At 38.2% G+C, this 16,897-nt stretch overlaps 1 protein-coding gene across 1 annotated transcript in view; it reads left to right on the top strand.

Annotated features, from left to right (window-relative positions):
* The window catches only part of TDRD1 (tudor domain containing 1), a 47,388-nt gene that overhangs the window by 24,419 nt on the left and 6,072 nt on the right, over positions 1-16,897 (top strand). Inside the window, exons 11-19 of the mRNA XM_012448089.3 lie at positions 5,201-5,368; positions 5,478-5,585; positions 6,489-6,659; positions 8,024-8,266; positions 8,652-8,789; positions 11,786-11,896; positions 12,961-13,131; positions 15,089-15,364; positions 15,885-16,004. Of these exons, the coding sequence (XP_012303512.2) occupies positions 5,201-5,368; positions 5,478-5,585; positions 6,489-6,659; positions 8,024-8,266; positions 8,652-8,789; positions 11,786-11,896; positions 12,961-13,131; positions 15,089-15,364; positions 15,885-16,004 (1,506 nt within the window). The remainder of the gene's footprint in view (positions 1-5,200; positions 5,369-5,477; positions 5,586-6,488; positions 6,660-8,023; positions 8,267-8,651; positions 8,790-11,785; positions 11,897-12,960; positions 13,132-15,088; positions 15,365-15,884; positions 16,005-16,897) is intronic.

Genomic DNA, 16,897 nt, shown 5'->3' with positions numbered 1-16,897 from the left:
TTCTGCTCTGATCTTAGTTATTTCTTGTCTTCTGTTAGGTTTTGAGTTCTTTTGATCTTGCTCCTCTAGCTCTTTCAATTTTGATGATGGGGTGTCAATTTTAGATCTCTCCTTTCTTCTCGTGTGGGCACTAATTGCTATATATTTTCCTCTAGAGACTGCTTTAAATGTGTCCCAGAGATTCTGGTATGTTGTGTCTTCATTCTCGTTGGTTTCGAAGAACATCTTTATTTCTGCCTTCATTTCATCATTTATCCAGTCAACATTCAAGAGCCAGTTGTTCAGATTCCTTGAAGCTGTGCAGTTCTGGGTTGGTTTCTGAATTCTGAGTTCTAACTTGATTGCACTGTGTTCTGAGAGACTGTTATGATTTCTGTACTTTTGCATTTGCTGAGGAGTGATTTACTTCCAATTATGTGGTCAATTTTAGAGTAGGTGTGATGTGGTGCTGAGAAGAATGTATATTCTGTGGATTTGGGGTGGAGAGTTCTGTAAATGTCTATTAGGTTTGCTTGTTCCACGTCTGAGTTCAAGTCCTGGACATCCTAGTTAATTTTCTGTCTCGTTGATCTGTCTAATATTGTCAATGGGGTGTTAAAGTCTCCCACTATTATTGTGTGCGAGTCTAAGTCTCTTTGTAAGTCATTAAGAACTTGCCTTATGTATCTGGGTGCTCCTGTATTGGGTGCATATGTATTTAGGATTGTTAGCTCTTCTTCTTGCATTGATCCTTTTACCATTATGTAATGTCCTTCTTTGTCTCTTTTGATCTTTGTTGCTTTAAAGTTATTTTATCAGAGATGAGAATTGCAACTCCTGCTTTTTTTTGCTCTCCATTTGCTTGGTAAATCTTCCTCCATCCCTTTATTTTGAGCCTTTATATATCCTTGCATGTGAGATGGGTTTCCTGGATACAGCACACTGATGGGTTTTGGCTTTTTATCCAATTTGCCAGTCTGTGTCTTTTGATTGGGGCATTTAGGCCATTTACGTTTAGGGTTAATATTGTTATGTGTGAATTTGATACTGCCATGTTGATGCTAGCTGGCTGTTTTGCCCATCAGTTGATGCAGATTCTTCATTGTTTTGATGCTCTTTACCATTTGGTATGTTTTTGGAGTGACTGGTACTGGTTGTTCTTTTCTATGTGTAGTGCCTCTTTCAGGAGCTCTTGTAAAGTAGGCCTGGTGGTGATGAAATCTCTGAGTACTTGCTTATTTGCAAAGGATTTTATTTTTCCTTCACTTATGAAGCTTAGTTTGGCTGGATATGAAATTCTGGGTTGAAAGTTCTTTTCTTTAAGGATGTTGAATACTAGCCCCCACCATGTGCCTTGGGGTTGCTCTTCTTGAGGAATATCTTTGTGGTGTTCTCTGTATTTCCTGGACGTGAATATTGGCCTGCCTTACTAGGTTGGGGAAGTTTTCCTGGATAATATCCTGAAGAGTATTTTCCAGCTTGGATTCATTCTCTTCGTCACATTCAGGTACACCTATTAAACGTAGATTAGGTCTTTTCACATAGTCCCATATTTCTTGTTGACTTTGTTCTTTCCTTTTTACCCTTTTTTCTCTAATCTTGCCTTCTCATTTTATTTCATTGAGTTGATCTTCAACCTCTGATACCCTTTCTTCTGCTTGGTCAATTTGGCTGTTGAAACTTGTGCATGCTTCGCAAAGTTCTCGTGTTGTATTTTTCAGCTCCATCAATTCACTTATATTCCTCTCTAAGTTGTCCATTCTCATTAGCATTTCGTCAAATCTTTTTTCAAGGTTCTTAGTTTCTTTGCATTGGGTTAGAACATGTTCTTTTAGCTCACGGAAGTTTCTTATTACCCACCTTCTGAAGCCTGATTCTGTCATTTCATCACACTCATTCTCCATCCAGTCTTGTTCCCTTGCTGGTGAGGAGTTGTGATCCCTTGTAGGAGGAGAGGTGTTCTGGTTTCGGGTGTTTTCATCCTTTTTGTGCTGGTTTCTTCCCATCTTTGTGGATTTATCCACTGTCGTCTTTGTAGTTGCTGACTTTCTGATTGGGTCTCTGAGTGGACATCCTGTTTGTTGATGATGAAGTTATTTCTGTTTCTTAGTTTTCCTTCTAACAGTCTGGCCCCTCTGCTGTTGGACTGCTGAGGTCCACTCCAAGCCCTGCTTGCCTGGGGATCACCTGCAGCAGCTGCAGAACAGTAAGGGTTGCTACCAGTTTCTTCTTCTGCTTTGTTCCAGAAGGATACCCGCCAAATGTCAGTCTGAGCTCTCCTTTATGAGGTTACTCTTTGGATATATGGTGGTCAGGGAGCTGCTTGAGGAGACAGTCTCTCCTTTATAGTAGCTCAAGTGCTGAGCTGTGAGCTCAGTTGTTCATTCAGAGCTGCTGGGCAGGTACGTTTAAGTCTGCTGCAGCAGAACTCATAAACCCCTTTTTTTTCCCAGGTGTTCTGTCCTGGGGAGTTAGGGCTTTATTTATGAGTTTCCGCTGTGCTGCTGCCTTTTTTTTGTTTTTCAGGGCTGCCCTGCCCAGCAAGGAGGCAGCTTAGTCACTGTCTGCCTGCAGATGCTTCGCTGAGCTGCTGTGGGCTCCGCCCAGCTGCCATGTGAACTTCCCTGCAGTCCTGTTTATATGGGTGTAGTTAGAACTGCCTCAGCAATGGTGGCCCGCCTCTGTAATGACGGACTCTGTCTGAAATGGCGGGTTGCCTTGGCAATGGCGGAGTGCCTCGGTAATGGCAGACGCCCCTCCCCCACAGAGCTGGACCGTCCCAGGTTCAGCTGTGCTTGCTGTGAAACTCTCAACCCAGAGCGTTTCCAATTGCTGTTTTTTTTTTTTTTGTTTTGTTTTTTTTTGTGGGGGTGGGACCAGCCGAGCCTGATCACCTGGCTCCCTGCCTCAGAGCCTTTTTTTTTTTTTTAGTTGAATGGTCGGCTCTCTCCCAGGTGTTACAGTCGCCTGTTGAAAAGGTGCCGGGATCTGTGTGATTTCCCATGCGGTGACCCACTGTGCCAGCTGAAACAGCAGCACTGAGATTCGTGGTGCTTTTTTGCCCGGGAATCTCCTGGCCTGGCTCCCTGTTTCAGTCCCCTTTTTTTCAATCAGATGAATGAGTAACTCTGCCTTCCCGGAGCTTCCCGGAGCACCCCTTGCTGGCTAACGGGGGGGCCCAGTCCCATTTACTCTGCACTGGGAACTGCTGTGCCGGCCAAAACAGCTGTGCTGGAGACCCGTGGGGCTCCTCCGCCTGGGAATCTCTGGTCTGTGGGCAATAAAAATCCATCTGGCAATGTGGCGTCCACTTACCCTCTACACTTTCACTGGGAGCTGCAATCCTGAGCTGCTCCTAACCGGCCATCTTGGATCTCCACCCTCTAAATTTTTTTTTTTTTTTTTTTTTTTTGAGATGGCATCTTACTCTGTCTCCAGGCTGGAGTGCAGTGGCATGATCTCAGCTCACTGCAGCCTTCTCCTCCTGGGTTCAAGTGATTCTCCTGCCTTGGCCTCCCGAGTAGCTGGGTCTACAGGCATGTGCCACCACACCCTGCTAATTTTTTTGTATTTTTATGCAATATGGATTTCACCATGTTGGCTGGGATGGTCTTGATCCCCTGATCTCAGGATCTGCTTGCCTTGGCCTCCCAAAGTTCTGGGATTACAGGTGTGAGCCACCACGCCGGCCAAATATAAATTTTAAAGTTGGCACAGTGGCTTGCTTCTCTAGTCTCAACTACACAGGACGCTGAAGTGGGAGGATGGGTTGGAGACCAGGAGTTTAAGGCCCCCAGTGTGCCATGATTGCACTTGTGAATAGCCACTGCACTCCAGCCTGGGCAACACAGCAAGGCCCTGTCTCTTAAAGAAAACAATAACTCATGGAGGATCTTATGACAGACTCATGGAGCTGAAAGGAACCATCCAGATCTCCCATACCACCTTTGTACACGCAAAGAAACAGAAACTAACTGGTCCAGTGGGTCACCTTAAGCCTGGAGATGTAGAACCAGAATCTAGACCCTGTTACTCCAGTTTAGTGCTCTTTCCACCATTATGCATCCTGTGCTGTGAAACAACAGGACAGTGGTTCCTTTTCCTTGCTGTTAAGTTTTTCTCTTCCTTTTTTCCTTACTTATGTTGTGATTTTATTGGGGGGAGGAGAACATTTTAAAGAAATGATTTTTAATTTGAGCCTATCTCTTGCCTTTTACACTTGAGATCATTACATTTACTTAGGCTACGAGCCAGTTATCCATTTCAATGGATTTTTTAACATAACCTCAAGAATCCATTGTACTACATTCTGAGAGGTCACTCCTAGATAGCAAATTCCCTCCACTTCTTGTGGTCTATCCCAGTCACCGCTTGGTCTTCAATGGTGAGAACCATTTCCTTTAATAAGTCTATAATACAGATAATTATTTTCTCATATTTCTGTGATTAAAGCAATGAAGTCAGCCTTAGTTTTATGTGAATGATATCTTATCCTTTAGTTGCTTAAAACAGTAGTAGTTTTTCTTTGTCTTCCAGGATTCTGATACGTTGTCATGATGTCGCTAAGTATCTCGATGCTAAAAATATATTCCTTGAGTAGTCAGAATTGTATAGACTATACTTTTTTCATTTCTGTGAGTTTCCTGAGTTGTTTTTCATTGTGCTTTTGAAGGCTTTCCTTCTTAGACTCTTAGGTTGGCCCTACTTACTTTTCTCTTGACTTGTTACTTAGGTTGCTTGTATCTTTTTTGAACTGTTGAATACGTTTTAAATTTATAATTATTTTATCCTAATAAATTGTTCCCTGTGGGATTTATCATTTCACTGTAGAGTAAGTAGGTCCTAATTTGATATGTTTCTACTTGAGTATCATGAGAGGATATATATTCCAAATTACATTTTCTTGAACTCTTTTAGGGACTATAAAGAGTCTGTTATAGAACATTTTAATTAGATCTGAACTTGTCTTTTCTAAGTCACTGATTTTCTTTCTTGGGACACTCTAGCTTTTGGTGACATCAAAAACTGCCTTTATTAAAAACATTTATTATTGGGAAGAAGAAACACCATGAGCTCTCAGACTGCCATCTTCCAGGAACCTTGCAGTCATAGTCATACTCTTTTTCAAATCATTAAAGCATGCATATATACATATATATGTATTTTTTTTTAACTTTGGATGGAAACAGAATGGCTTACTTTTCTGTTTTCTTCTGATAAGGTGATCCTGAAGATGCTGGAAAAATGACAGCTGAAAACAAAATTGTTGTAGACAAAAGCGACCTAATCCCAAAAGTGTTAACTTTGAATATAGGTGATGAGTTTTGTGGTGTGGTGGCCCACATTCAAACACCAGAAGACTTCTTTTGTCAACAACTGCAAAGTGGCCGTAAGTCAGTTCTCTTGATTTGCTGTCAAGCTAAAATACTTCAAGAGACTCGACATGTAGAAATAATGTATATATACATATTTCTTTAAGATGTGATCTTTATCTGCAGGTAAGCTTGCTGAACTTCAGGCGTCCCTTAGTGAATACTGTGGTCAGTTATCTCCACGCTCTGATTTTTATCCAGCCATTGGTGATGTATGTTGTGCTCAGTTCTCAGGTAAGGAAAGAGTATTACTGATTTTTAAAATTTATTATTATTTTTTAACTTACAATTGAGTAAAAACTGTTGAAACATAGTCTTTGGTTTGCACTGATGGCTGGATTTGAAGCTTGAGTATTAGAGTCAACCAATCACGTTTTTTAATAGATCAAATTAAACTTGTTGGAAGGAGTGTGGTCTGATCTGGGTAAGGGCAGAGGGCCTGTGTGTGTCAAGGAGATGGAGGTATAAAGGAGGTATTTTGGGTTATTTTGTCAGCCTTTTGGTTTTTGGAGACTGGTAAAGATAATTCTGTTTAAGCTAATAGGTGGATATGCAAACTCCCAGGGTCATATCTTCACTGGTTTTATTGAAACAGCAAGAGGGCCTGGAAGTGTGGAGCTGTCATGGTGCAGCCTTTGCATGGCACAAGTCCTGCCTTATGATAACTAGGTTATGTTATTCTCTGCCAAAGAGAGGTCCAGGGGCCTCATGGAAGGGGAGATGCAGTAATCCTCCAGTAAATTGATCAGTTGGTTGGTGTAGTCTAATTGACTCATGCTTGTCAGGTGTTTTATAACTAGTCTTGCTAGTAAATGCTTCATGTACTGATTGAGACCTTGTGATTCACATGATCAGTATATATTCTCTGTCCTAATGAGCTAACTCTACTGGAGAGATAAGGCATGTAAACTAATAATGACAGCATATGGCATAATTAATGTAGTACACTACTAATAAAGGTTACATTTTAGGAGTTGAAGGCTTCTGATAAGCAAAATTAGTAAACATATTGTTGTATAAACTTGATAACTATTAAAGAAAAATATATGAATGACCATCTCTAATTTGAGGAGGAAAGGTTTTTGTTTATTTCTACGGTGGAAAAATCATTTGAGATTGAGTCTCTTCCTTTTTCAGAGGATGATCAGTGGTACCGTGCCTCTGTTTTGGCTTACGCTTCTGAAGAATCTGTACTGGTCGGATATGTAGATTATGGAAACTTTGAAATCCTTAGTTTGATGAGACTTTGCCCCATAATCCCAAAGTTGTTGGAATTGCCAATGCAAGCTATAAAGTGTGTGCTAGCAGGTATGGAATTTTCATAGCCTCTGTATTCTTTAAAAATTCTAAAGATGAAGAAGGAAACATGAAAACATGAAAAGATACATGAAATAGGGAAAAGCTGCTTCTCAAAACAACATGATCAGATGCTTAAAAGTTTCTATATAGGTCATTTATCCCACTAGGATCAGAGATTTCTTTCCACATCCATCAGTTGACTTCATTAAAATGTACCATAATTTGTAAGGAGTTTCCTATCTCAGAGGGTATTTCAAAGTATTTGCTCGAAGCAACATTCTTATAATTACATTTGCAGCTTATCCCAGATCTTTTCCTTAGGCAATGTTACAAAATGTAGTTATATCCCGAAATACTTCCTTAGACTACATTCCCACGGGCGGAACGGGTCAGTAAGTCTCCTTCTTTTCATGTTTGTGATACATATTGTGCATTGTCTTCCAGAAAGGGTTGACCTAGCTTACATGCCCACCAAAAGAGTATGAGAGAGTCCATTCTTGTACACATTGGTGCATCAGAAGGATGCTTCTGTGTTATTTCATCCTGTCCAATTTTGATAGGGTAAAAATGAAATCACTTTAATTTGCCTAATTACCAGTGAGGCTAAACATTTTTTAATGTTAATTGGCCCTTGCATTTAATGAACTGACTGAAGCATAACTTGGGATTGCTGATTTTAAGTGCCCTGTCAGTATTGAGTTGTAAGTGCCACCGATGTCTCATATGTTAATCTAAGGGACCAGTATTTCTTCAGGGATTGTTTTATACTTTTTGTATATGGCTTTCTTAATTTTATTGGCTATAATTTACTTGCCGTAATGTTTACTTTAGGTGTTAGCTATACAATTCAGTAATTCTCAGTAAATTTACTAAGTTGTACAAACATCACCATAGTCTGATTTAGAACATTTCCATCACCCCGTATGGTCTCTTGTGCCTATTTATGATTAGTCTTTTCTCCCCAGGTAGTAACCAATCTACTTTCTGGCTCTGTGGATTTGTACTTCTGGATGTTTTATGTCAGTGAAATTATACGGGTTTTGTTTTACATATTATAGAAGCTTTTTACAAGCTTTTTCTTTTGTTGTTGATAGAGCTGTGAGTCTGGCCACGTTGCCCTGGCTGGTCTCAAACCTCCTGCCTCAGCCTGCCAGAGTGCTGGAATGAGCCACTGCGCCCAACAGGAGTGAGCCACTGCACCCAACCAGCAGCCTTTTTCTTTGTTAATGATGCATTCATCTTTATGTTCTTAAGTGAGATGTTTTTCTTGCAGTGTTTGCCATAGGTTTCTTAAGTTTAACTAGGGGAAATTATGAGCTACATTTCTAAATGCTTTAAAATAATTTTAACATTCATTCAAAATTCTTTGTTAGGAGTAAAGCCATCATTAGGAATTTGGACTCCCGAAGCTATTTGTCTCATGAAAAATCTTGTGCAGAACAAAATAATCACAGTGAAAGTGGTGGATAAGTTGGAAAACAGTTCCCTGGTGGAGCTTATCGATAAATCCAAGTCGCCTCATGTCAGCGTTAGCAAAGTTCTCATAGATGCAGCCTTTGCCGTGGGAGAACAGGGGATGGTGGCAGATAAACCTAGTGACATGAAAGAAGCCAGTGGTAAGTAAAATGTTTACTAGATAATGCATGTTCTGGAGTTCAGATGGTTCTGTAAATACAAGTTTCTTGTACTTATAAAAAGAATTTATGTTGAATGCCTTTCATCTTAAATAAAGCATTCATCTAAATATTTTAAGAGTGTTTGAAAAATAAAATTTTATGGAGAATTGTACAGGTTGCTGGCAGCTGATCAGAAATATAAATTTGAAGTTTACTTAGATAATAATTATAAGACTGACTTTAAGGTTAATATTTCTATAAAGTCACTTAAAAAGTCAGTGGAAATTCAATTCTTCAAAAGCGGATTCCTCAGCAACTCCAGCCTCACTGCATCCACCCTCCACTGTGTCCATTTATTTTGCAAAATATTTAATTATTTTCACAGTTCCCTTGGGTGTGGAAGGAAAAGTAAATCCATTGGAGTGGACATGGGTTGAACTTGCTGTTGACCAAACAGTAGATGTTGTGGTCTGTGTAATATATAGTCCTGGAGAATTTTATTGCCACGTGATTAAAGAGAAAGGTAAGTTGATTTTTGTCATTTGTTTCTTTTTACAAATACATTGGCATAGATAATAACTTCACGTGAGTTGGTTACTGAATGATAAAAGTACCTCTTTCCAAGAAGAACCAAGTAGGTACTTGTATTTCCAAGAAAAATTTGGTTGTACTTAGTTAGCTTTTATTCTGTTTTAAGCCATTATTTCTATTTTCAGCAATACCTGTTTATATTTAAACCAGTTTATATTTCATAGAATATCTCCTAAATTTATTTACAGACATTAAATTTGGCCTGGTATAGTGGCTTACACCTATAATCCCAACACTTTGGTACACTGAGGCAAGAGGATGAGGAGCCCAGGAACTCAAGGGTGCAGTGAGCTTTGATCATGCCAGTGCACTCCAGCCTGGGCAGCAGAGCTAGACCCTGTCTCTAGAAAACAACAACAACAACAACAAAGAAATTAAATTTAATTTATATTGAAGTATTAACATATAGATACATGTGTAAAGAGTACAACATAATGAATTATCACAAACTCCACACACTTGTATAACCGGCCTCTAAGTCAAGCAATATAAAACATTACCAGTATTCCAGAAGTTTCCCTCCTGTCCCCTCCCATCATTACCTCTTCTCTCTTTCAAAAATAAACATTTCTGCTTTCTAATAGCACAGATTAGTTCTTCCCGGTTTTGAACTTTATAGAAATGGGATTACACACTATGTGAGCCCCTGCCTTGCCGCTGCCCACTCCACTGTAACATTGCTGCATGTATCTGTACCTTGCTTTTCCTTGCTGCATAGTGTTCATTGTATGTTACATGTATCTGTTATGTTGTTCTTCTTTGCTGCATAGTGTTGCATCCTATGAATTGTATTGCAGTTTGTTTCCTTCTACCGTTGGACACTTGGGCTGTAGATTAATGTTGCTGTGAGCATTACAGCACATCTGGTATACATGTGCAGGCATTTTCATGGAGTCCATACCTAGGAATGAAATTGTTGGGTCATAAAGGGTATGTAAATTTGCAGCTTCCCCATCTGCAAAGGCCAGTTTCTGAAGTGATTAAGGAACATGTGATTGCTCCACAACCTCACAAGGATTGTGTTTTCTTTTTCATTCGAGCCATTCTGGTGAGCATCATTGATCTTGACTTGCAAATCTTGGTTTTTCTTCATCAAATAAGGACATTTGCCTAGATAACTAAGGCCCTGTCAGACCCCATAGTTGGGAGATTTGTCATTCCTTCATTCAGAATAATCTGGTAGGAAGACCACCATTGCATCTAGGTTAAAATTTACAATTTTGAAGTTCCTTTTTATTTTTATAGGTGATTTATACAAACATCTAAAAATTCTAAAGATAAAGAAGGAAACGTGAAAACATGTTTCAAAAGTTACAAAATTCAAAAGTTACAAAAGTGTGTATAGTGGAAAGTAAGTTTCCTGGTTCCTCTTCTCACTAAATGTTTTTTCAGAGATACTCTATACATATGCTTGTATGAGTATATACCTTTTATGTATCTATAAATGGTATAAAGTAGTAAGTAATTTTTGCATTTTTTTTCCACTGTTTTGGATATCAATTCACATGGAGTTTTCTCCAGTCTCTTTTTAAATAACAGTTTTTATTTTGGAATAATTTTAGGTTTACAGAAACTCGCAAAGATGGTACATAGAGTTCCCATATGCCCCTCACCCAGCTTCTCCTGTAGTTAGCATGTGATCATGGCACATTTGTTGCAACAAAGAGACCGACAGTGGTATATTACTAGTAACTGACCGCCAAACTTTATTGGATTTTCACTAGCTTTTCCGGTAATGTCCTTTTTCCGTTCCAGGACCTACTCTGTGATGCCACATTGGTGTTTAGTCTCCATTCCATTCTTTTTCATGGCTACATGGTATTCCACTATGTGGGTTAATCCTAATTTAATTAACCTAATTGTGGATAAATACAGAAATAGTGATTTACAAGCTTTTATTACTAAAACCAATCCTTGTACTGTGATTTTTACTTTAGGAGTATATCCCTGGGGCAAGTTGCTAAAGTATTAGGTCAAAGGAACGTGTGTGTTTGTGCTTTTGAGAACTAGTGTTCTTAGAGACCAGCCAAACAATTCCCCAGCAACAGAGCATATCATTGCCTATCATGTGTCCTTAAACTTTATTTAGGCTAACCTGAAAGGTGAAACATCTGACACATTAGAATTTATTTTCCATTTCGGTAAGTGAGCCTTTGTCACACACTTTTGATACTACTGAGTGGTTCAGATCCCTTTCTTCTGCGTTCAGAAGCTCTCCATGGTCTGCATTTTGCAGGGACACCTCTGATGTCTCTCTCCAGAGGCCACCTGTCCACTTGTCTGCTTTTCTAGCCTGCTGCCCACTTTTGGCTGCCTAATTTCATAATTTTGTTCTTTGTCTCAGAGCCACGTCTTCCTTCTGGAAATATCCTCCCCTTCAAATGTGGTGTACTTTGAATTTATGAAACCTCCAGGATACAGAGCTCGTGAGCTCTAACTTCTTAGCATACATTCTCTGTGCCATCCATTTAGTGATTATAGTCACTTTCGGGACAGCTTTTATTTAGTTTCTCTATGGGCTTGTATGTTTTGTCTGCCTGCAAAGTTCCTGCTTTAGTGTATTGATAATCATGGTGTAATTATGTCTTTGTGCCAAGTAAATCATTAGTGTTGGGTTTATTGAGACTATTAACTAACAACTTATTTGCCCAATAATTTTTTAATAAGGAAAAGCATTGGGGTAAAAATAGTAGTTTGGGGAGGTACCAGAGATTTTTTTTTTTTTTTCAATTTTTTCAATTTTAAAATTTTTTTAAAAATTAATTTATTTTACTTTAGGTGCATACTATATCTGGCATTTCTCCCCATGTTATCCCTCCCCACCCTCCCCTCCCTGGGATTTTTATGATCAAGACATTTTCTGACTTTAAAGGAAATTTTATGTTCTGTATCTTCTAATATTAAATGCTACGTGTATTTTATGTTCAGCTTTAAAGAAACTCAATGATTTGAACAAGTCATTAGCAGAACATTGCCAGCAGAAGTTACCTAACGGTTTCAAGGCAGAAGCAGGACAACCTTGTTGTGCTTTTTTTGCAGGTAAGTTCCAATTGGTGTAATCTTGACTCTTAGAACCTTGTATTTCTTAACATTCAACCCTTATTTTTAGTGTACGTTTTCTTAACGTTTAAGCAAATATTTTTCATGGCCAAGACCAAATGAATACTTATGATGTCATATGTTTTTCCTTCTCTCTTTGTAACAAGGAACCTCCAAGTGATGCTTTGTTGCCTGAACTTTATTAAACATTATTTTAACGCTTTTATTTCCAGAATTTCTGATAATATTAAAATAGGTTAGCTCATGGAAGAGCTGTTCATGGCAGGTTCATTATTTCTTCTGGTCATTATATAAGTGTTTACAGTATTTTGAAAATGTATTTGATGAATCATCTTTATTACAAGAATGTTTCTACTCATTACTACTACTACTAACTATTGTTGTTATTATTGAGATGGAGTCTTGCTTTGTCACCCAGGCTGGAGTGCAGTGACGTGATCTTGGCTTACTGCAGCCTCCACCTCCTGGGTTCAAGTGATTCTCCTGCCTCACCCTCCCAAGTAGCTGGAACTACAGGTGCGTGCCACCACACCCAGCTAATTTTCTGTATTTTTAGTAGAGACGGGGTTTCACGGTGTTAGCCAGGATGGTTTTGATCTCCTGAACTCATGATCCACTCACCTCAGCCTCCCAAAGTGCTGGGATTACAGGTGTAAGCCACCACGCCCTGCCACTGCTTATATTATTTTTTTACCATATAACAAATAAAATAATCTGAGCTGTTAGTGGTAAGAGTATTATACATGTCCAAACTGACAAGTATATTCAAGTCTTACCTTCACCTTTACACTCTGTTTATTGGATAGGTTATCAATGAAGTATTTTAATTTAAAATCTTTAAAAGTGTGGTACTACAAATTTTGGAAATAGTATAAAAATAGATTTCTAGAGATTTTTGAATTTTGAAAAATGGAAGGCATGATTTGGGGAAGTAAGCAAATTGATTACCTACTTTTAGATAACGGATGGCTTTTTCAAAATAAGTATTTCAAGTGTCGATAGAAAGGAAATGTTCCATGTCACAAACTCTGTGTTAAACCTAGGTGATGGTAATTGGTATCGTGCTTTAGTCAAGCAAATCTTACCAAATGGAAATGTTAAAGTACATTTTGTGGATTATGGAAACATCGAAGAAGTTACTACAGATGAACTCCGAATGATACCATCATCATTTTTAAACCTTCCCTTTCAGGGGATACGGTGCTGGTTAGCAGGTATGGTATACAATAAGAAACTTTCTCAACTACTTTCTAATATTTGGGGCATATAATTTTCTGAGTATTAATATCTACAATTTTAACACTTTGTGTGGGTTAGAAGATCCTGCTTCATATTATAAAACTTAGAAATTTATTTACATTATTGGCCAGAATGTCCAGTGTTGTTGTCAGAGTAGGGAAAAGGCTGCTTTACTGACTGTGGGAGTAGAAACTGCACGATCCTCTGGATGGCATTGGCAGGATTCCTCAAGAACCTCAAGTGTTCATACCTTCTGACTTAGTAGTTTTACTCCTAGTAATTTGTCCCAGAGAAATCTGGGAATTGCACAGAGTAGGTTACAAAAATAATTATTACACTGCTGTTAATAATGGCAAAATAACATGGTCAATAGCAGATTGGGTAAATGATTTCTTTAATGGTTAATGATAGTAATTATTTCGTAGGGTTATTAGGAGGATTAAGTGAAGGTTTAGGGCAGGGTCTGGCACTCAGAAAGTTCTGCATGTTTAGCTGTTTATTGCACAGTCATTAAGAGGATGTTAAGTATGTGTTACTAATATGAAAATTTGTTCAGGATTTAAGTGAAGAAAGTAGGTTATAAAAGAGTGTTATAATGAAGACAACAGACTCCAGAGCCATCTCTGCTGCTTGCTTTCTATGAGACATTTAGGTGAATAATTTAAACTTTTGGTGCTTCTGTTTCCTCATCTGGAAATTATTACTACCTTCCTCAGAGTTGTTAATCAAAGAAAAATACAAAGCACTAACAGTGCTTGGCATTATACCTGTAGTAATGGTTATTATTATAAAGACTTTATAAGAGAATGTATATATATGTGCATGTGTGTATCTTTGACATCTGCACATAAAAATTGTGGATGGTTGGACTCCAAAATGTTAACAGTGGTCAGGTCAGGCAGCATAGATGCATTTATTTCTTCTGCTAATCTGTTTTCTATTTATTTTACAATAAGTTTCAGATTATTGTTCTTTTTGGTTTTCTTTTTCTTTTTGAGTTGGAGTTTTGCTCTTGTTGCCCAGGCTGGAGTGCAGTGGCATGGTCTTGGCTCACTGCAACCTCTGCCTCTTGGGTTCAAGCAATTCTCCTACCTCAGCCTTCCAAGTAGCTGGGATTACAGGCATGTGCCACCACACTGCCTAAATTTTTTTGTATTTTTAGTAGAGATGGGATTTCTCAATGTTGGTTGGGCTGGTCTTGAACTCCTCAGGTAATCTGCTGCCTTGGCTTCCCAAAGTGCTGGTATTACAGGCGTAAGCCACCGTGCCCAGCCCAGATTATTGTTTTTAATTACCGTGTTTTATTCCAGGGCTGCTTAAAATATGGCCCCCAAACCAGTAACATCAGCATTGCAACTTGTTAAAAACTCCAGATCCTTGGCTTCCACCCTAGACCTACCAAAATTAGAAACTCTGGGAAGGGCCCCACAGTCAGTGTTTTAACAAGGCCTGTAGGTGATAGAGATACATGTTCAAGTTTGAAAAATCACTGCAAAGAAAAGGGTGTAAGCCAAAATTATCCAAGAAAAATAATTTTTGCTTGCATAATGAAAAACATTTTGAAATTATTAGAAAACTGTCCATCCACAAAAGTAGAAGTGTATCAGCTGATGTCTTTTACCAGCATAATGATTAGCTCATGATTTTATACGTAACAAATTCTAAAACAAACAGTACTCCTATTTTTTCCTATTGGAAAATGCCAGGTAAAGATAATGTTATCGGGGAAAGTAAGGAAAGATCCTGAGCCTCCTAATATCCTAGAGTGTATTAGCAAATGCATTGTCTGTGAGTCAGGCACGGAGGATATTGAGGATACTCAGGATTGCTGACCTGAAAAGTAAACTTGGCGAAGACCTGGTCCTGGGTATTATTAAAGCAAAAATGAAGCTTGTACGTAGGATTCTTTTTACTGCTGTCTTTATTTTCCAGATATACAGCCTAAAAACAAGCATTGGTCTAAAGAAACCATAGCAAGATTTCAGATATGTGTTGCTGGGATAAAATTGCAAGCCAGAGTGGTTGAAGTCACTGAAAATGGCACAGGAATTGAACTCACTGATCTTTCCACTTCCTATCCCTTAATAATTAGTGATGTTCTGATTGATGAACATCTGGTTTTACAGTCTGTTTTACCACATAAAGACTTACCAAATGACAGACTTGTTAATAAACATGAGCTTCAAGTTCATGCACAGGGGCTTCAAGGTAACATTTTAAAACCATTTATTTGTTTAAATTTGTTATTCCTTGCTTTCAGAGACTATGAAAATTTTTTCATCATAAATGACAGTTTTCCTGTAGTATGCTTTATGGACAGAGATTAATAGGTTAATAATGTATTTATTGAAACATTATTTTATTGAACAAATACACTCATTTTAATTAATTATCAGATAAACATGTATTATACAGATATATCTCCCTTAAAGATTGAGTAAATTGTAAGAATTATATTAAATATTTGAGAGAGATAGAAATATAATACAGAAATATACTACAGGAGTGTAATAGTTCAAGGATTCTCATTGTAGTCAACTTTTTTGCACTGCCCACAAAATCCCTCAAATTGAATAGATTGTTCTGTGAAAATACAGATTTTTATTTTGGGAATTTGCAAACGTTGATAATCAGTTGTGAACAAATGATTGAATTAAATATGTTACTGAGGAAAACAACAGTAAATTTTTTTTATTCCATGTGAGGCCTGTGTTTTGCATGTTTTCAGCTACCCCTTCAGCTGATCAATGGAAGACAATAGAATTGCCGGTTAGTGAAACTGTACGAGCAAATGTATTAGAAATCATAAGCCCAAACTTGTTTTATGCTCTACCAAACAGGATGCCAGGTAAGAAACCAAAATTCGAGGCATACTTAAGCTCATCTTTTAAACTGTAAAATGAAAGTGCTGGTCTTGAATTCCTTAGGAAGTGAAGGGGAAAAGAGGCTCACTGTTTAAGGAAGAACTGATCATAACACTTAAGGCAAATTTAGTTATAAAACATGAGTGGAGGCTGGATGCAGTGGCTCATGCCTGCACTTCGGGTGGCCGAAGTGCGTGGATCACAAGGTCAGGTGTTGGAGAACATCCTGGCCAATATGGTGAAACCCTGTCTCTACTAAAAAGTACAAAAGTTAGCCGGGTGTAGTCCCAGCTACTCAGGAGGCTGAGGCAGGAGGACTGCTCAAACCCAGGAGGCGGAGGTTGCAGTGAATAGAGATCATGCAACTGCACTCCAGCCGAGGAGACAGAGTGAGACTCTGTCTCCAAAAAAAAAAAAAAAAAAAATACAACAATGGGAACATGAAGGGAAGCCCTACTACAATCAGCACCTACCTATCCAGTAGCCTGGTCTTGGTAGTCTACACCTTTTTAATAACAAAAGTGTCCTTAATTACTGTATAATTTCTTATTTAAAAACACATTATCTATATCGAATCTTATTTACTGTTTTAGATATATTGAAAGACTTCGTAATCCATCCGTAATCATAGCTTTACTACATCTTAGAGGCTTAGAGAAATGTTTCACACTGGAACGAACCATGAAGAAAAGTAGCATGTGGAAGTTTATTTTTAATTTTCCTTTTTTTGTTTCATGGAAGTTTACAATTAAGGAATATCTTAAATGTATATGACTTTATTCTTGTAGCATCTGAATAAAAGTTAGTGCAAGTTGAATGCAGTCTTTTTAGAATAATTTGCAGACACTTTTAAGGCTGAAGAAAATGAACCTTTCTT

This window comes from Aotus nancymaae, unplaced genomic scaffold, assembly GCF_030222135.1.
Source record: "Aotus nancymaae isolate 86718 unplaced genomic scaffold, 86718_ANA_hifiasm-v0.15.2.pri h1tg000010l, whole genome shotgun sequence".
Classification (NCBI taxonomy): domain Eukaryota; kingdom Metazoa; phylum Chordata; class Mammalia; order Primates; family Aotidae; genus Aotus; species Aotus nancymaae.
Note: the sequence above shows the minus strand (reverse complement) of the source record. Positions and strands in the feature narration are given on the sequence as shown.